Source organism: Zootoca vivipara, chromosome 3 (genome assembly GCF_963506605.1).
Source record: "Zootoca vivipara chromosome 3, rZooViv1.1, whole genome shotgun sequence".
Lineage (NCBI taxonomy): Eukaryota > Metazoa > Chordata > Lepidosauria > Squamata > Lacertidae > Zootoca > Zootoca vivipara.
The window spans coordinates 22758896-22782023 of NC_083278.1; the positions used below are offsets into that span (position 1 = coordinate 22758896).

Here is a 23128-nt window from a genome sequence, read left to right on the forward strand (position 1 = left end):
ACCATGAACTAAGTCACAGGCTGCATGCAAACTTGACCTTTAAGGCACATCCAAAGCATATTTCCACCCCACCCCAAATAATTCTGGGCACTATTGTTTGTTAAGGGTTTCTGGGAATTGTAACCCTGTGAGGCAGAAACTACAGTGCCCATAATGCATTGAGAGGAAGAAAGTGTTTCAGATGTACTTTAAAGGTGTAGTGTGTAGACAACCACCGTGAACTCATTGGGGCTTACTTCCAAATACAGTGGTACCTCAGTTTTCGAGAGTCTCGGAAGCCGAACATTTCGGAACCCAAATGCAGAAAACCCAGAAGTAATTGCTTCCGTTTTCAAACGCGCCTTGTAAGTCGAACGGCTTCCGCTGTGTTCGTTTCTGTTTTCTCCACTGACTTTGCCAACCACCCTTTGCGCTTCGGTTGTCAAACGTTTCGGAAGAATGGTTTTCTGGAATGGATTACGTTCGACAACCGAGGTACCACCATAGATAGGTTTTGAGTAAGACTATAAAGGAAAGCAGATTGCTCAGTTATCAATGCTCACCCATTTCCTTGTTATTGACCTCGCTGCATTTTAAACTGGTAATGTGTACACAGCCACAGCATTGCACTTTAAAACTAATGGAAGCACTGATCATATGCATGCATACCTTCTAGAAAGCAAAAGTAGTGCTAAGTAGTGCCAGAATTAGGTATTTGATAAATAACTGTATATGTCTCCAAATCACTATATACGAGCTAGTTCAATGCTGAACAATGCATTGGAATAAATGAGTCATATATCATGATATACTTGCAAAATCCAACCTTAAAGACAGATAAATCTGGAAGTCTTAAAATGTTGCTGAATGTGAGTGGGAGACTTCTTTCCCAAGATGAATATTTAGTGCAATTCAAATGTCATTATAACATTTGTTGCATATAGCAGCAGCTACAGGACTATTGAAAACACACCTATTGTGATCTTTGCTGAACACAAGAGCTATACATTCACTTGCAATCCAATAGAAGATGGTTGTTCCCATTGAAATTGCTTTAGTCGGGAAGTAACAGCTCACATGGGAAGTGAAACAGACAACTGCTGAGTGAAAAAAGTGAATTCTGTGGGACTTCTCAGTGAAAATGCATAGTATTTGCCTGCACATCTATCATGCATGAAGTAACTAGGGCCCTGAACAATGAAGAACTAAGGTATTTCTTACAGTTTAGAATTCTATAGCTGTAATGAGAATACTGTGAGAATCAGAGGTAGATAATGGAGAAAGTCAGAAACAGGGTTACACACATTTAGTTCCATTTCTTCTATCTAGGTTACATTAACTCCATCTCTCTCAGAATGTGACTTATGGAGTCTACTTATGGAGGTGTTTGTGGTTAGTTGGGGAAGTCATAATAAAGCCAATGAACATAGGTGTGAAAATGGTTTTTTTTTAAAAAAAAATCAACAGAAACAAATATAAAACTGATGAAAATTGTAACGCCCCCTTAGTATGAAGGAGGCATTTCACAACTTATCAAGCTGCTATGTACAGCTGCTATGTACAGTGGCCCACTAGGACCATGGTTAACCTGCCAGTGCCGAACAGGGTCTTTTGCTGCCAGTCTCAGGCAGAAAACAGGAAGCTGGTCAAACAACTGGCATCTAGACATATTAGACATATCTAGGCATATTAAAAACATTCCATTCAGAGCCAGTTTAAACTCTGAACTTTGGAGTGTCACAGTGCTATGAAAAACCATGCAGTCTTCCATGAGTAGTCATCATAGTGAAGCTAAAACCTCACTGTTTCACAATAAAAAAATGCCTGCACTCTCGTTTTCTACGGGCATTTTGAAATTTGAAACGCAACCAATGCCTTGTTCATCAAGCCAATTTTGCCCAGTTTTGTGTTTCTTAACACTGGAAATGCTACACAGTATAGAATGCTACTCTGACTAACAATGTCGGACTGTGATTGTCACCAAAGGACAATTTCGATGCTGCATCAACAACACCCCCTACCCCATTAACAACTTCTTCCTGAACTGCCAGCACTCTTGGTTCTTCTAAACACGTGTTATGTGATCCACTCATTCCCAAGAAGTCCTATATGGAAAAAAGTATTCCTCCTCTATGCCCTTCCAATAAGTAGTGTGAGAAAAGAGAGGCTCCTCCTTGTTCTGACTCCCCCCCCCCCATGGGACAAAGGCGGAAGAGAGCTGTCCCTGCTTAGGAGAGCAAGATTACAGTACAGTATTGTCTTATAACTTGCATTCCAAGTTAGCCAAACCACTTTGATTCCCACGTGCGGGTAGAATCACAAGCTCTTGATTATTTATGTCTCCGAACTCCGTAAAGAAACCTACAACAAGCGAGAGATTTTGGTCCTGCTCTTTCGCTTTGGGGAAAGAGCCGCGCAAAGGTCGCCCCGGAATTGCGAGCCTTGCGCTGCCAAGGATGGAGGCGCCGGGGCCTCACCTTCGCCATGAATCACAGACGTGCGCGCCGTGTGAACCCGCTTGCCTTGGAGCGCAGCTGATTTCCCCACACAGAACGCAGCCGCCCGCGCAGAAATCAAAGGAACTCCTCGCCAACGAGAGACCATTCCCCGCAGCTCGGCTACCGCAAAGCGTGGGGGGGGGGACACGCGGCGCGGTGCTTGGGGGCATGACCTCGGGGATAGGACGCGCGCTGGATGGCCTCCTTCCCTTGGAGAGCGAGCCCGGGTTTGAAGGCTGCAAGTCAAGATGAAGGGATCTCCTGGAAACCCTTCAAGCCCAGGCTCTCCCGTCCCATCCCTCACCAGGCTCACCCTACTGTATTTCAAGCCCTCCAGAAGGATTCATGCCGATAACTTGCTTGCATTGCTAAGGGAACAACAGGAGCATTTTGTGTGTGTTGGGGAGCGGGGAGATCAGTGAAGGATGAGGGAGGAGGAGGAGCGATTAATAGCACACACTCCCCCCCCTCCACAATAGTTTGCCAGATTCTTTCTGGCAAAGCAACCCTTCCAACGCCCTCCGAAATCACCCTTAAATTTTTTTATTTTATTTTAAACAGAGGAGTCGTCAGTTGCCTCTTCTGCCGGCGGGAGGTGAGAGTGCAATTTGTCCCGGCGCCCCGGCTGCCTCAAGGCACCATGAATCTAGCTGACACACACGTGCATGTACGTGTGTCCCCATCGCATTGGGTTTCTCACGAGGTAACGCTCCTTTCCCTGAGCTTCAGCTTGGTTCCACCGAGCTGCACCGTTCTCAATTTGTAGTTAAGCGCGTCCAAAAAAAAAAGCACCAAAAAAAAAGAAGAAGAAGCACCTTGCGAAGCAAGGAGTTGCTCGAGTTCTTTCCTCTGCTCGGTTAGCGGCTGCATTGAAGCTGGTCGGGCAGACCCCTCCGCCTCTGCAACTAGAGCCCCTCGGCCCTCGTCCAAGGAAGAGCGAGGCAAGCGGAGCAAGCTCGGGCCCGCAGCAGCAGAGGGCGGCGCTCGGCGCTGCCCGGAGCAACGGGGCGCACAGTTTCTTCCAACGAGGGCGCATTGGACCGCAGCAGCCGGAGGAACACGGAGCGCGCGCGCCCGCGCACACGTCCCTCTCGGCCCAACACCTTCCTAGTGCGATTCCCAGTTTTGCGCTTGGGGCTTCCAGAAGCAGCCTCACATATGAACTCGACCTTCTCCGCCCCAGCACCCCCACCCCTCTTATTTATTTCCCCCTGCTTAGTCCGGGGAGAAGAGAACACTCCACAGATGCACAGGCACCTTGGTGGCTTGGTCCCAATAATTCCCCCCCCCCCGTTTATAGCACAGATGAGCAGAGACCACCACCCCACAAGCATCTCCACATCCTCAGCCAACCTTTCCCCCCCGCCCGATTATTTTGGAGAGACACACACTCTCTAATCAGGGGCCCACAATGTCGCTTCAAGACCCTCATTTCCCCCCAATTGATCCTGGGTGGCCAGATACCTCATTTCCACCTTCCAGGTACCTCTGCAAACCCCCAGAAGTTACCTCCGCATCCTCCATCTTTCCCTCGTTAAAAAAATCCACATACACCTTAGCAGCCCCTTAAAAGCCCACCACGTTATTTCTTGGAGGTCACACACACACACACACAAAACGTGTACACAGACTGTCACTGCAACACTAATCCCCACACACAAGAAAAGAATCAGTTTTGGGTGACGAGAGACACCCCCAACTCACAAAATGTCACACCAGCGCTTTCAGTCACTGTTAAGTCTGGTTGTGCTTGGAGGGGCCTCCCTTCCGACCCATCGCCCAAGTTGCCCCAACACCGTCCCTCGACATTAATTTCGAGGCCTCTCTCTTCCGCCCCCCTTCATTCTATTACTTTCACCCCAAACCCTCGAACTGTCTTATTCCATTCATTACTCCTGCCCCACTGCTGCTGCCTCTTTTGCAGTTGCCTCCCTCCCCAACAGAAAAATTGAAAGCTGCTCCTTCTACAACCACAGATGGGTTACACCAGAAGCGCCTAGAATATCTCTAAAATGTGCACCCCTCACCTTCCCTCCAAAAAAGCCGCTTGCAGGAGTTGTGCCCACAGAGCCCAGCACTCCCGGGGCGACCCCCACCCCCAGCAGCAGCAAAAACAAAAAAACCCACCAAAACCAGGAGTGGCTCCCCCCCCCAACTCCCCCCCTCAGGCCCGGAATAACCGCAGCCCCCGCTAAAGCGACCGTCCCCGCTACCTCCTCCTCTCTCCCCCCCCCCACCCCAAACCGGGAGAGAAGCAGCCCCCGCAGCAGCTGCGTCCCCAGCCCACGGCAACCCTCGCACGGCAGGCTGCCGCGTGGAGGAGAGAAAAGCGAGGCAAAGCCGAGGCAACATCCCCCCCCCTCCCGCACCAATACACCGTTTCACTGAAACAACCCCGAGCGGACCAGCACCGAGGGAATGCACGCCGAGCCAAAACCCGGCAGCAGCGACGGCACACAGCACCGGTTCCGGAGCTGTCCTCTCACAGCTCCGCACTCCCCCTCCCTCCGCGCAGCCCGTGACTCAATCCTCGCACCACCACCACCCCCCGCAGCTGGAATCCCACCAGCTGTTTCCCTCGCCCCCCCTTCCACTCCGACGGAGTTTGCAGCGCCGTCCAGGATTGTTCCCTGCTCGCTCGCACCCTCAGCCCAGGTTGCGCCGGGGATGGGCGCTCGGCTGGCTACCTCCACTTCCCGTTTTCTCCCGGGATTATTTGACCATTACCTGCTCTCTTCCCCCCGCCCCACCGACGGACCGACCCTCGACGCCCTTACCTTTTTCAGCGCTGACATTCTAGGGCACTATTCGCTTAGCAGAGCACGGGGTGCATGCTGGGCTCGGCGAGCCGGGCGGAGGAGAAGCCGGGGCAGCAGCGGGACGAGGTGGCCGAGGCGGCAGGGAGATGTTGGCGGGAGAGAGGCGGAGGCGCGAGGTAGGACATTATATCTCCCGCGTTGGCTCTGTTCTTGTTACCCTCAGGCACACAAACCCGCGCGCGCTAAAGTAGCTGCTGCAGCGGCTTGGTTAATGATTCCCCTTCCTTTCCCTCCCTCTCTCTCTCTCCCGCTGTCCATGCGGTGGTGCTGCTATTTGCTGCCGCTGCTTTAAGCGACTGGTGCGCTGAGCTTCGCTCGCCGCCGCTGCCGCCGCCGCCGCTGTCCAAGCCGCCCTCGAGGCGGAATTCTCACGCTCCGCGCAGGCGCGCGCGCGCGCTCTCCTGCCCCTCCCAGAAGGCGCGGCATGGCTCCGTCCCAGGCGCGGGCGGGTCAGACGGAGCGGGGGGGGGGGAGCCTGTTCCGCGATTCGAACGCCGGCTGCGTTGAGACCGCCCCGCTCCATGCGCCCCGGACCAATAGGGAGCCGTCTCCCCTGATAGTGGACACGCCTCCTTTCAAAGGAGGAGGAAGCCGGAGGGCGGGTACAAGTTGTTCAAGGAAGAGGAGCGCGCTAGGCTGCCGCTGCTGCTTCTTGCAAGCCGGATAAGGCGAGGGCTTTGCACCGGATTCTCCGCGCGCGCTGTCCGTGCAGGATGGCTCTCAGCAGGAGGACGGAAGGTGAGGGCCAGAGCACGGGAGGTGGGAGGTGAAATGGCTGCATATGCAAGATGGGGAACAGATAGAGTGTGGCCTCGGATCCTAGGCAAGGGAGGTCTCTGGCTGGCTTATTGCTCCGAGGAGGGCGGTGGAGCCCTCGCCGTGTCTAGTTTAAGTGGAGTGGAGCCACCTTTGGATGCGATTCCAGGGGTGCGGGTGATGGTGGTTGGAGCTGCCGGCAGGCATGGACTTCTAAAAGCTTGCCCGGGACTAAGGACGTTGGGTGGGTGGACGTTCCCAGGAAGTCTCCCAAGAAGCGATAGTACGCGCGAGTGAGTGAGAGAGAATTCAAGCGGCTTGCAGGGACCCCCAACCTGCGATCGGCTGGCAAAGGAAACCGGCCGGGGGCTGCGACGGCTGACAGGTGAAAACCGGGCTTCCGTGAAGTTGTGCGAAGCTCCTGGGATTCCCAGGCAGCCCGCATCCCTGATGCCCACCACCCACCTGTTTCTGTAGATGTTGGACTTGAGGAATTGGTTGGAAAATGGCTCGTGCAGTTGTTCGAGGGAAAGAACCTGAAAAAAGTTCTGGGAAGCCTTTAAGCAAAAGGTGGAAGTTGGGTGCTGAGAAAATGCTGTGAGTTGGTGCTCTTGGATGGAATTCACATAGAATCAAGTTGGAAGGGACCCTGAGGATCATCTAGTCCAGCTCCCTGCAATGCAGGAATGTGCAGCTTTACCCAGTATGGGGAAGTCTGTCTGTTGTTTCCTCATTTTCCAAATAATGCATCAAATGTTTTCAGAGATTTGTAAAAGTACCTGTCAAAGTGGAGTTGGCATTCCAGCCACAGGTGGGAAGCACCTTGGTGTGAGCTGGCCTGCATCACCTGGAAATGGCAGCAAACCAGGATTCCATTAATAAAAGTCTGTTTACTGAACTGAGAATGCATGGGACCGTTCCCAGAGTGCTGTTGTTCTAACTTCTAGACTCTAGATAATATGGAAGTGCTGTATATAAAGTGTTGTGGTGCGGGAAGACAACCTGAGGACAACCTGTGGAGACTGGGAGTGCGCCGGATGTAGTGGACACTGGAGCACAAATTGAAGTAATTATATATTTGGGAAATGCATTCCTATAATTCGACAAAATTGGAGCATCAGTAATGCATATGAGGGCATTGCGGCATGAAGTGTAACCATTCTTCTTTGGTGGGGTTATTTATTTCCAGGCAGGTATGGGAGAGAAGCAAAACACAGAGCATCATAGAACTCTGTGTATATGTGAGTGCTTGGCCATTATGGTATTTTGGTTGTCTGAACCATTTTGATTGCTCAGGATGGCCTACTTAGGGCCACACTATGTATTATGTTAAATGTGCAGCATGCAACTCCCAATGTCTTTTATTTTTCCTTATTTAATCGCAGGTAACAGACTGTTCTTTGGGATCACTGTAGGGGGGGAAGGGAGATCTAACACACACACACACACACACACACACACACACTATGATCCTGGTGCAAATACACACATCTGTTTGTTTGAAAAAGATATATATTTTAAATTTCATGCAGAACACAGCTACAACAACAACAACAGCAAAAAACAAAACAAAACTCCTCACTTCCATCATAAACAGAGTCCAACTTCTAAACACATACATCTATAAGGCATTGGGGGAGGTGGGAACATTGGTGCCAATAGGACCTTTGGTGGTGGTGGTGGTGGTGGTGGTTGTTAAGCATTATAGTTTTTTTTGGGGGGGGTCATTAACCTCACAGCTGAGGGCACAAAGGTTGAGATTCCCTTCCCCTCATACTGCAGTTCCAGAGAACAAAAGTGATCCTCCCATACCTGTAATTAAATAAGCGAGGGAAGAACCCACACACATAATTGCATGCTGTGCATTTAGCATAATGTGTGGCTTGGATCAGGGTCTGCATTTTAAAGCAAGGCTGGGGAAGTTTCTCCCAATTGTGTGGAGATGAAGCTCAGAAGAAAAATGGGAACATTGCACGATGGGAGATCAAAGAACTCATGGTGGCATTACAAATGGATGAAACTCAGTGGTTAATCATAGCTGGAGTACACCTAGTGAAATCAATAGACTGGTCGTGAGTAGGACTTAGGTGGCTATTGCCCATAGCTTTTTTCGGGGGGGGGAGATTCATTTTGGCTACACAGAAGTGTGTGCTTGTGATGGCTGTGTGCAAAAGAAGTTGTTTGTAGAGTAATGTATTTACATATATCTGAAATTATTCTCCTTTGTAGGCAATGAAAATAAGCCAATCCTGGTAGATTACAAAGCTAGGTTTCCTGCAGTGCCCAAGTACTTTCATATCAACACATCTCATCACACCTGGGGCAGTCCTAACCTAGCCTTCAGCGTGTCTTTTGGGCAGTCACATTCTCTCCCAGGCCATAACTGTGGCAATCCAGTATCCCACCCCAAGTGAGCTGGGTGGTGTGGAAGACTGACCTGACTATACGGTCTCCTTTCAATGGTGCACCAGTATAAGAAAAAAGAAAATGCAGTCCTGGCCCCAGAGGAACACCACCACCACCACGCCCGCCCAGGTTTCCACAAATCATCTTTCTTCCCTGCCTGCTTTCAGTATCCAGAACTGAAAGGAGGTGGACCGTCTGACTCCTTAGCAGCTGCCAGAATCTCTCCCACAAATGCTTCTGACCACTGATATAGTATAGCTGCACTGTGTGTAAGGCTCAGAGGTACTTGGGTAAGAAAAAAGATGGCAGCCTGTTGGACTGATAGTTTCTTTTTAGCACTGGTCTTACATTTGAGTTTATATTTGTTGTTTAGTCATTTAGTCGTGTCCGACTCTTCGTGACCCCATGGACCTCCTGCAGTTTGGTCAGACTCATGTTGGTAGCTTCGAGAACACTGTCCAAGCATCTCGTCCTCTGTCGTCCCCTTCTCCTTGTGCCCTCAATCTTTCCCAACATCAGGGTCTTTTCCAGGGAGTCTTCTCTTCTCATGAGGTGGCCAAAGTATTGGAGCCTCAGCTTCAGGATCTGTCCTTCCAGTGAGCACTCAGGGCTGATTTCCTTAAGAATGGATAGGTTTGATCTTCTTGCAGTCCATGGGACTCTCAAGAGTTTCCTCCAGCACCATAATATATTTTAAAAGAAAATCCTGGCGTGTGGGCCTTGACAGTTTCCCACCTATGCCAGGGGCTAATTCCGGGCCTGGTTTGAAGTATCTCTCTTTAAAAATAAAAATAATCATTTTTTTTATTAAAGGTTTTCGACATAAAATACAATAAAAGTCAAACTAACCTTGAGAAAAATGGGGGGGGGAGCAAGAATAAGAAAAGGAAGAAAATAAAGAAGGAGAGAGAGAAAAGAACAGAACGTAAATACAATGCCTTCTGTCACAATTATGTCTTAATCCTTACTACACACAAAGAAAGAAAGAAAGAAAGAAAGAAAGAAAGAAAGAAAGAAAGAAAGAAAGAAAGAAAGAAAGAAAGAAAGAAAGTGAACCCTCCCAGCAATCACCTGGGAGATTCCCCTGCCCCTCAGACAGGGCCCTTCATCTTCTGTCCATCACCTTCCTGTGTATATATCTTCATTAATCCAAAAAACTGTGGCTCCAGTGAGAAAGGAACTGAAGTCATAATCTCCCAGAGATGCTTGGAGGGTGAGAGAGTAATAGCTGATTATGCCTACGTAACACTTTCTAAACAGAAGCATAAATATCCCGCATCGCACACATGAAATCATTGGCTGTAGTAAGTTTTCCTCCTGTTTACTTGCCAGAATATTTACCCTGTGGACAGCTCATAAGTCATTTAAATATGGCCGCATATCTCTCCTGGTGACTTGGAGCAATCTCGGTGGTTGTAATGCTTGGGACAACTCTTAGTTCAAGATTACTTATGCACAGGCCAGTGGCATAGGAATGGTGTATTATATAGTCCTGAGCCAATCGAAGAGGTGACTTCAACAGTAGGAGCTACAGAATGTGACTGTTGCAACTTTAGCTTCTCTGGAAGAAGGGGGGGGGTGTGTGTGGAAGCTGATGTGCAGCCAGAATGTGCTGAGAATTAAGGAGCATAGCAAGAATGAGCCCTGCAGGTTGAACAAAATGAAGATGTTAATTCTAGTGCATAGCAAAATGATTAAGGATGGGAAAGCAGCTGTTGAGCTGCAGTCTGCCAGAAGAATCCATGTGGGCTGCAAGGTTATGCATCGGTATGTACTGGCTCCTGTGTCCGGTTCAACTTTTCCACTGAAATTGGTGGAACAAGGCTAAAGTGCATGTTGCGTTGGAGATTAATGATTCGTATTTCTTAGTGATCTTTTCTTTCAGAAATGCAGCTGGCAAATTGGCTTCTGTTGGCAGGCAGGGGATTAAGCCTTCTATCCCTACACAATTTTCCTGGTCAAAATCACCCGTCTCAGCTGCTGTTTGCCCCATGAGGAGAATAAATACTGGTGCCTGCTGTTGGTCTCCTTTTGCCATTGCTCCTTTTCTGCCTCCAGTGTTGCTTTCCATATTTTGCAGGGCTTTCAGACTTGTCTTGCAGTCAACAACACTGCTCCTCCTCCTCATCACTTTTTTTCCCCAAATCCTTTTCTTTGCAGAACCTTCCTGTATCTTGATTGCTTTCAATTAAATTGCATCCTTGATGCTGCATATTGTCAAACTGTCAGAACCTTTGTCTTGTTCTCTCCCCCTGCTGTCCCTTTATCTGAAAAAAGATTCCAGTGACTTTGTGTCTGTAAGAAGAACGCTTGGTAGGTTGATTCTTGTGTTCCTAGACCAGCTTTTCTTTTAAGCACCATGTAATCTTGTAGAGCATTGTTGATGTTGCTTTCTGTTTGCATATGAATAGGCAGTGCACAAATATTTGAGTGATGCTTACAGGAAGTTCAGTACTAAAGCTTGTATGTCTCATGCAAAAGCACTTTGGGGGAGGAAACCTTGTCCTACATAATAGTAAATAAGCTATCCTCTCTTGCGTTGCAGCTCATATAATTTATGCAGTTGCACATCTTGCTTAATAAGTGTAAGGCAACTTTATTAATGCTAGGAAAACCTTTACTTTGGGTTTTTTTTTTAGATCTAGAGTTGTCTTGCATAACCTGTTGCTCTCTTGATGTGTCCTTCCTCCTTCCTTACAATATTGCTGCTTTTTACCAGGGGCCTCACCACACCCCATTGTAGGCTTGGTGTTGTAGAACTTGCATTTCCACCCTTGTAAAAACAAGACCCGTGTTGCACAGCTTCCGCCGAGCTGTTGGAAAACTTGGCCTCGTTTCCTGCGAGCCTGCTGTTTCGTGCGCGTTCTTCCTTGCCCAAATGGCTCCCTTTCTTTCCCCTTGCAAAATGCTTGTTGCCCTCACCAGGGCACCACTGTTGCTCATACATTGGGTACGTTGTGCGTTGGCGAGGCATTGTTCCCAGGGAAAGGCCTTGAACCTTTGCCTAGGGGAGATGTTGGCTCCATATGCAGGCTTCCTCCTTTCCATTGCCTGTGTAGTTGGCGGACTGTGAATAGAATGGCAAGCCTTACTTCTCTGGGTTGCTGCTGCTGCTGCTGCTGTTTGGCTGCCGGGGGTTCAAGCTTCTGTGTGTGAGCCCTGCAGTTTCTGGCTTTATAAGTTTGGCTGCCTCCTTATCCGACTGGGAGCACGCTTGCGTGTTGGGTGAATGGTAGGGTGATGTCATTGCAGTGTTCCTGCTGTCAACTGCGTGCTGATTAGCACACTTGGTGTATGGTTAGTATGGGTTATTAGCATAAGACATAGAAATAATGGTGTAGTTGCCGATGTGTGTGTGTGTGTGTGTGTGTGCCTGCGTGCGTGCGTGCAGTAACTTGTGGCGTGACTTGTTTTCACAGCTATTGTTTTGCATTCTGAGAGTCCATAGGATTGCAACTAAATGTATAGTCAGATGCGGGGACTGCTGCATTAGTTTTCCTGGTTATAATGCTACTGTAGTTCCTCTGTTTCCCCAGTTTCTAAGGTCCCTTTTATATACTGCATTACCAGTTGCATTAGGGAACTGCAGCTTTTTCATCGGCACCCCACCAGGTGTGGTGTGACACAACAGCAGGCATGTCATCCCCGTGGTTGTTTTTTACTAATGAACAATTCCGTTTCCCCCATGATTCACTTATGAAAACAGCAGAAAAGAACTTTACTGCCCTAAATTTCATCATGGGAGTGACTGGGAGGTTGGGGGGGGGGGGTGATTGATGAAAACCAAGGGGAAATTACAGCACAAAACTCCTGTGATTTTATGGGTAATGGATTTTTACTGGAAGTTCTGGAAGTTCAGCACACAAATGAGTGATAAACTTCCTTTAGATTCCACTAGATTCCCCAAAGTGGCTTTTTTTACCTTGTGTGAAAGAATCACATAAAACGTGAGCATTATCGATGCTGTCTGAATCCAGCCTACATTATACTGATGTTGGCCGTGATGCAAAAGAAGCCTGTAAGAGTAGCCTTCAGGTGGTTCAATGTAAATAGTCCAGAATTCCTCAGCAGTTTTTAATTTCCATAGTACAATACTTCTGCTGACCTTCCGAAGAAAGTGGGTGTGTTCTCTCTCATTTGCCCCTCTTGCTTTTAATATGGAGGTGAGAAGTCTCTGTCCCGTGTTTTTTTTTTATTCTACAAAATTCCAATTTGAGAAAGGTTGCAGTGGCATTCATCAAGATACCAGTTCAGAGAATGCAAGCTGACTTGAGTTTCCAATTGAAATGCAATCTCCTCTCCTTTCAACCCTGCGTGTCCCAGGGTAGGTGTAACTATGTGTTCAGAATGGCCAAGTCTTCTTTCATTGCTGGCATGCTGCTGCTCCTTTCCATGCTTGCAAATGCACACCCAAGAGTGCACATTTCTAGCTCCTCCTGGCAGTGTGCTGAAGAATAATACACTGAAGAAGAAGAAGAAGAAGAAGAAGAAGAAGAAGAAGAAGAAGAAGAAGAAGAAGAAGAAGAAGAAGAGTAGTAGTAGTAGTCTGGATTTGATATCCCGCTTTATCACTACCCGAAGGAGTCTCAAAGCGGCTAACATTCTCCTTTCCCTTCCTCCCCCACAACAAACACTCTGCGAGGTGAGTGGGGCTGAAATACTTCAAAGAAATGTGACTAGCCCAAGGTCACCCAGCAGCTGCATGTGGAGGAGCGGAGACGCGAACCCGGTTCCCCAGATTACGAGTCTACCGCTCTTAACCACTACACCACACTGGCTCTCTGGCAGGCTGTTGGGGTTCCTTGCTTCTCATAAGCTGACATCTGATTCTGAAGCTGCCCTTTGGGTGTGGGTGTGTGAGCGGGGATAGTTTTGCCATGGTCATTAAAAGGCCATTTATTTCTTTGCCGTCTGATTTGAGCAATGCTATGAACATTTGCAAGCTATCAAGGGGTTTGGTACTCCGCTCACAACTCTGCACAAGCAGTCGTAAGTGTATGAACTGGTGGAAATGGGTTTCCTTGACTCTACAAGAGTGCCCACGAAACACAAGCACAACTGATCCCATAAAAACTGTTCTAATAAGGAATCTTCAAATGAAGTGCTTTTCATTTCCACCTTGTGGTTCCCTACTGCAGCCTCCAAACATGAGATAGTATGCCAACTTGATAGCATGTAAGAGAAGTAACTGAAGATCAGTTGTCAACAGGGTGGATAAAAATTACTGGTTTTTTAATGGATTTTTTTAAAAAAATTAATTGGATTTTTTTATATAAATTGGATTTTTTAAAATAAAATGCTTTTGGAGGAAAAATCTTTCTAAAGATAGTTTTCTATTTAAGTTACATTATAGTCCAAAGGCTATTCATCAGGAAATAAGGATTTGTTTTAAGTTTTTCATGTGTGCTAAAACTCAGTCTGAGTTCTTTTTTTTAAAAAAAAAAAGTTTAACCACATCAGTTAACAAGCATGGATATATGCTATAATGTTATTGTTTTAGTTAAATAAATTGTTTAAATTGTTATTAAGGAAATGATTATTTTTCTCCTTCCAATAAAGTACATCAGAAAATGTCCAAATATAACTTATTAATCCTCACAATAATTTCATAATTATCGGTCTATGTATTTCTAATAGTATAACCAAATCAGTTATTTTTTATATAACTGTAAAAGCTACTCTGAAAATTTATTATTCCAAAAATGAAACTTTGTTTGTAAATATTAAGATTATACCAGCAAGTACTGACTTGTGATTTAAACCACCCTGCTTGTCAACAATGATTTTGCATGCATTTTATGTAAACAGAGATGTATCACTTTTTCACCTTGCTATTAGATCACAAAGGAGTTTGGAGGATAAACACTGCTTTTCCTGTAACCACCAAAACTAATTTCTTTCAATGTTTCCCCTTTCTACCCTGTTTCTCATATTTTAAGACATACCCATAAAATAAGACATAGCAGGATTTTTAAGCATTCAAGGAATATAAGCCATACCCCGAAAATAAGACATAGTGATAGGCGCAGCAGCAATGCTGGCCGCGGCAGGAGGAGGAGGAAAAAAATAAGACATCCCTTGAAAATAAGCCATAGTGTGTTTTTTTGAGGAAAAAATAAATATAAGACATGTCTTATAATATGAGAAACACGGTAACAACATAAATTGGGACTTCTTTACATTGTTTCTTGTAAGTGTAAAATTGTTTTGCTTTGATAGTTGTTGAGAACCAAGATTCTAGTGAATATGCACCGGACAGATTTATACTCTGATTCTGCTATGTCGCCTCCTACCTTTTTATTAGACATTGAATTTCAGCTGGAATGGACTTCAAGCCACAAATGATCATACCTTGGCATTTAATGAAACCAAAATGACCCACAAAGGCATATCAGCTTCCAGCACGAATAGGATTTAATTCTAAGTGCATAGGAATTTTGCAGGAACAGCTCTACTTACTTAACCTGCATTTAGGCTGAAACAAAAAAGCCATTTCCCGTTCCTGGGGAGATGTCGTTGCGGGCTGGGAGCAAGCCCTCCCCACCTGTGCAGGGCGGGATCACCCCTGCATCATTGGATGGTCCTCGACCACGTCACCCGTAGGCTGTCCAATTCGAACGGTCTGGGGGTGTGGCGCGGGCTATTTAAACTGCCCATGGCCGAGGACTCGCCCCTGTTTTTCTCCCTGCTCGGCCAGTTCTCCCGCCCTCCCTCCCTTAGGTTAGGCTCTTTTATTTCTTGACCTTGCTGTGGACCTTGGTTGGTCACCTTGGTTGTCCAAGAGGCATGGTAGGAATTTTTCCACTTGGCAAATTGGCACTGGCCATTTGGTTTTTTCCTCCTACCTCATAGCAAATCGTCACAACTTTATAAGGTTTGGCGGTTAGGCATTGGAGTATTAGGTTGAAGGTGTGGGGAGGTAGTGGCCATCACCTACCCCTCCTAATTCAAGGGTATTCTGTTAAAGGAATCCCGGGAGGGGGCGTGGTCTCCGTCCTAAGCCCCAGGGCTAGGGCCATGGCACAACCCCTAGCGGTGACCCTGGGGGAGTCCCTAGTTGATGTGCATCAGCAGGGCTCCCCCTACTGGTGGCTAACCCTTCCAAGACTCCTGCAGACAGGCAGGAGTCAGATATAGTCCTGTGGTTTCCAATGCCAATACCACTCACATTCTGTAACCAATAAAGTTGTGGCCTTTTTCGCCCATTAACCAAAAATACTGTTTCATGTGTCTTTATTCCACTTCCCGGGAGGGTTTGGGACCTTGCCACGCAACTGAGATGTAGTGACTTAAAAAAAAAAAATCCTGAAGGACACCTGAAACTTTGTGAGCAACATGTACAGTATGTAGACTCCAATCATGGGATGAGCTAAGTGCTACCATGGTTGGTGGTAGTTGCTCAGTGGCTTTCTATTTCCATACTTCAGGATTTTTTTAAAAAAAATAAAATAAGGTAAAGTCCAGCCGAAATCAATGAAGCACTTTAAATGAGCAGAGCACGAACTATTTATTGAGCACTGTAAAGGTCATCCCTAAATTTTCTCCCTAGTCAGAGCTTCTTGAATAGAGAGTGGAAAGAAGCAAACAGATGTGGCTTCATTCTTCACTTAGTCTGCAATTTAATGCAGTTATGTAATTGCTTCTTGTGAAAATGGAAAAGCAGGGGTCTAATTTTCTCCATATGCGTTCTGCACTTCCTACGATCATGTCGTATTGTTTGGGAACATATTCCGGTGATAGCTTCGGCTGGAGCATCGGGCAGCAGCGCTCCTATTTCACCTCAAAGCGTAACCTCAATTTTTGCCATGGTATCTCCCCACCCCCCATTATTAATTTTTATTGAAGTTTGTGACATGGTTGTAGTGCAAGAAGAGCAGGCCTATCTGAAATATCAACTGTAATGGATAAACTTTATTTCTTATTTCTTTTAGCGTTCAGAAAAAAAGTATTGGAGAGGCTCTTTCCTACTCCTGTTCCACCTGGTGTGGTTTCTTCGAGTGCAGAGAGCGGCACTGCTCCCAGAAGTCCAGTTTTGGAGCAGGGAGGTCCTGAGAGTACCACAATTTTGCAGCGACACTCCAGTTTAACAGGTATAATATAGCTTGCAGATCGGGAGAACCTGTGACTTAACAAAGGGAAATCTGCTGGACAACTGTCACCTTGATGGAGGTGTTACACGAAGTGAAATAAAATGATGTGCATTGTGCTTAGTTGCACAACAACAACAACAACAACAACTTATTATTTATACCCTGCCCATCTGATTAGGTTTCCCCAGCCACTCGAGGCAGTTTCCAACAAAATATTAAGAATACAATAAAACATCAAACATTAACAACTTCCCTAAACCGGGCTGCCTTCAGATGTTTTCTAAAGCTCAGGTAGTTGCTTATTTCCTTGACATCTGATGGGAGGGTGTTCCACAGGGCGGGTGCCACTACCGAGAAGGCCCTCTGTATCCTTGTAATAAAGAGACGGTGCTACAAAGGCCATTTCTTTTCAGAGGAGTTACAAGGAAAGCATTAACAGGTACATACACTGTTCAGAAAGATGGAAGTGTATTGGCCTGGGTTGAAGTAACCTGGCATGTTAGTGGAACTAGCACAATGGGTTTCCCCCCGCCTCCCACTGCAAACCCACCCCCTTCCCAAATCTGCTCTGGAGGGTCAGGAGAACCCCCAGAACAACTTGTGGTAGAGAGGAGAGGGAAGAGGCTTCCATCTGGCCGACTAAAATGTTTGTGCTGTTGGGAAGGATCAGAAGACAGCCAGTGTGGCATAATGGTTGGAGTGTTAGACTAGGACCTGGGAGAGCAGGGTTAGAATCCCCACTCAGGCGTGATGCTCACTGGGCCAGTCACCATCTCTTAACCTAACCTACCTTATAGGGTTGTTGTGGGGACGAAATGGGTAGCAGGAGAACCACGTATACCACCTTGAGATCCTTGGAAGATAAAAGGTGTTATATAAATGTAATTTTTTTTAAAAAAAAAATTGAATTCCTCCCTCAATCTTAAACGTTCAACCAGCATCTGCCTAATTGCAAAAGAAAAGTCACCTTTGATGATTTGTCACATCTGTTAAAACACAAAGTGCTGGTAAAGAGCCACTTGGGAATTGCTCTCTCTAGAATTCAGCCAAGAAAAACTAGCACATGCCTGTTGAAGGTAACTGATTTCACATCCAGGTAGGCCATACTCCCCATCACAGCTGCTTCTTAGAGTATAGGCTACACTCCATGGTATGGCCCATGAACTGCTGGAAGCATTGTGTCAAATTTGTTTGATGTTTCTTCATCTGGCATTTTCAGGTTGTAACTCTTGGGTGTTACCCATAGTTCACTGTTCCAAGAATCATCTCAAACCAATGATCAAACCAATCATGGACTGTCCTCCCAAAGCTTGGCTTGTTTGCCATATGCTCTTTCCTTCTGCCTTGTTATCATGGTGAGCATCTGAGGTGGGGGGTCATACAGACCATGTGTAAGCATGGCTGTTGGGTTTAGACATAATGCCAAAACATAATTAAAACAAGCCACATGTGAGCTAAGCCAATGTAGTAGGCATTGGTGCAACCATTTGAACTCATGATTTAACCCAAGCCATTCAAATGTGTATTTTAAATACAGTGATAACCCTTCCCAAGGAGATGAAACCGCAGAATTCATGTGCTTACTGAGCATGTCCAATATCTAAGAATGTAGTTTTTAATAAAGAGAGAACATGCTTCCTATTCTCTCTAATTGCATTCTTGGTGAACTCTTTATGAAACAGAATACCGTTTAGTGGCTTTTTACTTAACACTTTATTAGAGTTGCACATCAAGTAAACTGAACATAGACGCCCCTGAGTTCAATGGGTTGCGCCACATTTAACCCTTTGACACATCCAGTGCAGAGTTAAATGTCAGATTAACTTAGTTCCAGCTAAATTTTTGGCTTTAATGTGAACTCATGATCCATATTAATGTGAACTCATGATCCATGGCTTTAATGTGAACTCATGATCCATATTAACTTAGCATAAATTCTGTTCATGTTTCCAAAAGCTCATGGCAAAGGATGCACATTTGGACAGGAGGGTGCTGGTCTTGAATGAAAAGGTCCTAGCAACATCCTCTTAGAAACTTGGCAAAGAGGGTACTTTAAAGCACATCTTTTTTAAAACAAACCTAGCATTTTAATACTGTAACACTAATACATTTGACATTTGTTGGGAAGAATCCAGTCGGCAAACTAGGGAAGCTTTTGATTCCACACACACACACACACACACACACACACACACACACACACACACACATACACCCCAGGTCAACTGATTCTCCCTTGCAAATGGTTTCTGCGCCTTCATTCATGTGGCCAGGCAAATTCAAGTTTCAAAGCACAAGCCTGTAAACATATACAAAGACTATAAACGCACTGGTTGTGTAGGCGGTACTCTCCTTTTCTGTACAACTTGGGGAGTATTTTTCATGATAAACCTCTAGCAGGAAGAACTGTAATTTTTTATTATTGGATATCCTGTCATTCAAAATTACCAGGAAACAGAAATCTCTTGTTATACAAATAATAAGAAATGGTATATGTCTCGCAAGAGTGGCATATTTATTGCTGGAACCAATAACCCAATGCCACAATAAATCTTGATTTTAGCATGACCTTTCTGATTCAATGTAGGCACATCTTCCTAAGTTACGTTTACATGAATTGATTATGTAAGTGCGTAAATACCCCTTTCTTTTCTTTTTTACTACTTCAGCAGTACTGTTGTCTTAGACCTGGATAATGTTTGCATGCATTTTCACAAGCCTCTACTAGAAGCGTTCAAAGTTTCCCTGATTCCAAAGACTTGAGTATCGGTGATATATTGGCACACAAGGCAAACCTCCTCTATACCTATTCATCAGGAATTTTGGCAGCACAATAATGGAATAAACAACTTTTCAAACTGATTAAAACAATCCGTTTTAGCAGTTAATTACTGTGGCAAGAAAGAGCAACGGACTGCAATTACTACATTGCAGAGCAGACTATGACATTTTAAATACCTTTCAATCAAGAATTTGTTTACTGGTGACTGATTTTATGATAACTATCAATGTGATGGTTGATTATTCATAATGTTCTGAGGCCATTATTATTTTTCCCATTTGGATCCACAAACTGCTGTTTTTAATTCTGTCTCTGTTTGGACATCTTATCTCTTTCCCAATGCCTTCAGAAGGTTATCTCTAGAGACCCAAAATGACCATTACAGTTGGGCTTTCTCTTCATTTGGCATCTACAATGGGGTGGAATAAATTGTTCCCCGACACACACACTCCTCCCTCAAATCTTCAGAAACTAGATGACAACACAGTGTTCTGTTTTTGAATGAACTTTCTGCAGGGATATGAGCCTGCCCCAAAAAACCTCCTCCCCCTCCGCAAGAGCCTGTTTGATATTATCCAGCGGAGTCTAACACCCTTTAACTTTCGCGTTTGCTTCTCATTAATTCCAGCACTTGATTTAACACCTCATTATTAATCAACAGTGATAGGAGAAATTGGATCCGAGACTTGGCAGTTTGAGGGATTTAGCATGAATTTAGGGAAATGAATTTACTTGAATAGTTTCAATTAATTTTGCCTTGATGTCTTGTCTTTTTCAGACTGCATGATTAATCAGTTTGTATTTATTGTGCTGCATTTATTTCTGTTTTCCGTTCGCGACCTCTAAAAGAGTTGGGTTTAGACAATGCAAGGCGCAGGGCGGGGTTAGTATTTTGATGCTGTCCGAAACAAATAGGCAGCAGTGATGAGATGAGCACAAGGAATTCAGTCTCCTGAACCCTGTGAAATGTCCTAATTTCTTCTGCTGAACAAAAGAAATTAAGGTGTCTCGTCAAGATCTATGAGAGGCCCTGCTCCTTGAAGTCTGCAATGTGCACAGAAAGCTGACACGACCTCGTGAAAGCAATCATTGTGGGAGTAGGCATTCCTTCAGCTCTGTTCGGTTTCTCAATAGCTATAGATTTAATGGCATAACTGAATTTTGGTGAGTGTGGCCAAATTCTATTAAAGCTGTCTCCTTAAGATGCTTTTCAAAAGTGTCCTGTAACTTCTTTGGAGTGGGGTTCCTTATGTTCTTTTCATCCACTCTGCAAGGTGATTTGTGAGAGAATTGCTGTCTTTATTAATGCGCGCCATAGATCAGAGCAGCATTTAAGCGTAATTATGTTTTTTGCAGTAGCATTCCCAGCCCCCCTCCCTTTTCCTTTCTTTTAATTTTTATTCAAGCTTGAAAGAACTGAGAAAAAGCATATACAGAAATAAACATAAAAATTCAAGCATTTTTAAACATTCATTTTTTAAAAAAACATAAAGAAGAGAAGGAAAAAAGGGAAGATAAAAATTTGTCTATCAGCTTAAAAACCGATGTAAAATTCTTACTTCATAATAACATCCAACTTTTCTACTTGCCATAAACTAACCTTTTCCCCAGTCTTTCAACCCTGTTTACGTAGTTCTGACAAGGTAAGTGGGAAAGTTCATGACCGTTCTGCGAAATTGTTCACGTGAAAAAGCACAGCCATAATCAATTGGTGCACATTTCATTAGTCAGGTACCTCAATTTTTCTTAAAGATAAGATAAAGTAAACTGATAAAGTGATACCGTGAGTCGCCCCCCACCCTGCCCCCAGGGTTCTTTTAACTGGGCATCACTGGTAAAGCAGATTTGCTGTTTTTATTCGCATGGAACAATTTCTCAGTCCACCTGCTTCAGTCTGTGTAGCTTCTTCCTGCGGATGAGGGCAGCCAAACTAATTTCCCCTGGTTTTTGTCTCTGCCAGAGCAGTGCAGCCAACTTGAATAAACAGTTTTGTTGTTATCTTCTAGGTGAAAAGAGTGCGAGTCTGCCTCCGAGGAAAATGTACACAGTGAATCCACCCCCTGGAGATTATGTACCAGCTGCTAATAACGAACCCAGCAATGGCAGCTCTGAGAGTGAAGACAGCGATGCCAATACTCCAGGTGAGACATTTTTCTTGACCGGGTCCCCGCCCCCCTGAGGTCATTGTTTAAAGCTGAAAGTTACAGGTGAATGGTAAATTTATTCCCAAGACTCCCTTTACCAGACCTCTCGCTTCCTTGCTTTATGCATTTCTTTGTTGCTCTTTGGCATAATAAGGTGGCGCTGTCTTAATTCTTCTGCAGGCCTAATGCTTCGGTTGAGTAAATCCCATTATTAATGTTATACCTAGAGTCTTTATTCATGTTAATCTGTGCTGTTTTTCTAGAAAAGGAGGTGCCAGGTGACTCACCATGAACGCCTCTTTTGTTCTCTTATATTGGCAATGGCGCCCACCTGAAAGGTGCCAGAACTGAGTTCCGGCTGGAAGATAAGCCCTGATGTTAACTAAGGGGGGGAAGGATACCTACCATTGACCTTACTAAACTGTGGATCAGGCTTCAAATATATATTTCTATATGGAGGAACAGGGTTTCAGGGTCTTTGAATGGGGTGCAGTTTGGTCTTTCAGATTTCAGCAGTGCCCTGTACAAGGCCAAAATTTGGCGTCTCCCACCTTCTGTTCAGCTCAATTCTCTATGTCAGAGTTGCAGCGCCCCCTAGGCTCCTCCTCTGCTCCAAAGTACTAAAGATTTTGAATGTGATACGTACCGTGTTTCCCCTTTTTTTAAGACGTAGTCATAATATAAGCCATGGCAGGGTTTTTATGCATTCGCGAAATATAAGACATCCCCCGAAAATAAGACGTACCTTGTTGCTTTCCTTTAGAGCCTCGGAGAGGCTTGAGGCCAGATGGGAGGGGGCCCGAATTGTGCTCGGAAACGTACTGGGAGCCCTTTTTTTTTTGGACGTATTTAAGAATTACAGGTACAGACAAATTTGTCAGTAGCAAAATATGGCACGATCAAACTGAGGATGCCACACATTTCTGTATCCCATTATTCCTGTCCCCTGTTACTTGGGCAGATGTTTGATAGCCTAGGCAGAATGAAAAGTCTGATTCATGGCAAGCTTGTCTAGCCAGAGACGGAGGGAAAAAAGGACCAATAAAGTATAGCTAGGTGACTGTATTTCAGTATATATCTTCATTCCTCTGTGTATTTTTTCTATATGCTTTCAAGCTTCCCCACTTTATTTAGGATAAACATTACACTTCTCTACTCTGTCTGTCTCTAGCTTTATTAGCCATGCATCCTTGTGAGTGGACAAGGTTATAATTACGGGTACTTAGAGCTAAAAAGCCTTGGTTTTATTTATTTCTATTTCAGTTTTGGCATGGAGCCTGTGTTTGGGACAGCTTTTAATTCATAGCCTATAGCTGCTCCTTTTTTCTGCCCAGCTGAAATCTAGCGTCCCAAAACTGTTCTTCTCTGCCCCACTTTCGCCATTGCAACCTATCCATGATCTGCCCCCTTTTGGCCACTGCATAGAATCCATGACCCAGGTGAGATTTCATGTCAGTGACATGCAGCTGCCATTTATCAGGTTTATTGCTCTTACCTGGGCGGTATGTTTCTGACTAGTGTTGTTGCACAGGGTTCTAATTTGCATGGTTGACAGAAGCAGGAGGTGTTTGCACTTCATTTCCTGTTCCTCTTCTCTATTTCCCACCATCAGTTTGTCCAAAGGCACTCCTCTGCTGCATCACACATTTTGCAG

The 23128-nt window shown here is 45.3% G+C and overlaps 2 protein-coding genes across 4 annotated transcripts in view; one reads left to right on the forward strand and one right to left on the reverse strand.

Annotated features, from left to right (window-relative positions):
- The window catches only part of DLGAP2 (DLG associated protein 2), a 365596-nt gene extending 360008 nt beyond the window's left edge, over window positions 1-5588 (reverse strand). The window contains exon 1 of the mRNA XM_060272460.1: window positions 5255-5588. Coding sequence (XP_060128443.1) covers window positions 5255-5272 — 18 coding nt within the window. The 5' untranslated portion in view covers window positions 5273-5588. The remainder of the gene's footprint in view (window positions 1-5254) is intronic.
- Window positions 5589-5891: 303 nt separating this feature from the next.
- ERICH1 (glutamate rich 1) overlaps window positions 5892-23128 on the forward strand; it is a 52650-nt gene continuing 35413 nt past the window's right edge. For 2 of the 3 annotated variants that reach the window (XM_035109940.2, XM_035109941.2), the window contains exons 1-3: window positions 5892-6034; window positions 16390-16548; window positions 21337-21471. In XM_035109940.2, coding sequence (XP_034965831.2) covers window positions 6010-6034; window positions 16390-16548; window positions 21337-21471 — 319 coding nt within the window. In that variant the 5' untranslated portion in view covers window positions 5892-6009. The remainder of the gene's footprint in view (window positions 6035-16389; window positions 16549-21336; window positions 21472-23128) is intronic. The other variant, XM_035109942.2, reaches the window with a different exon arrangement.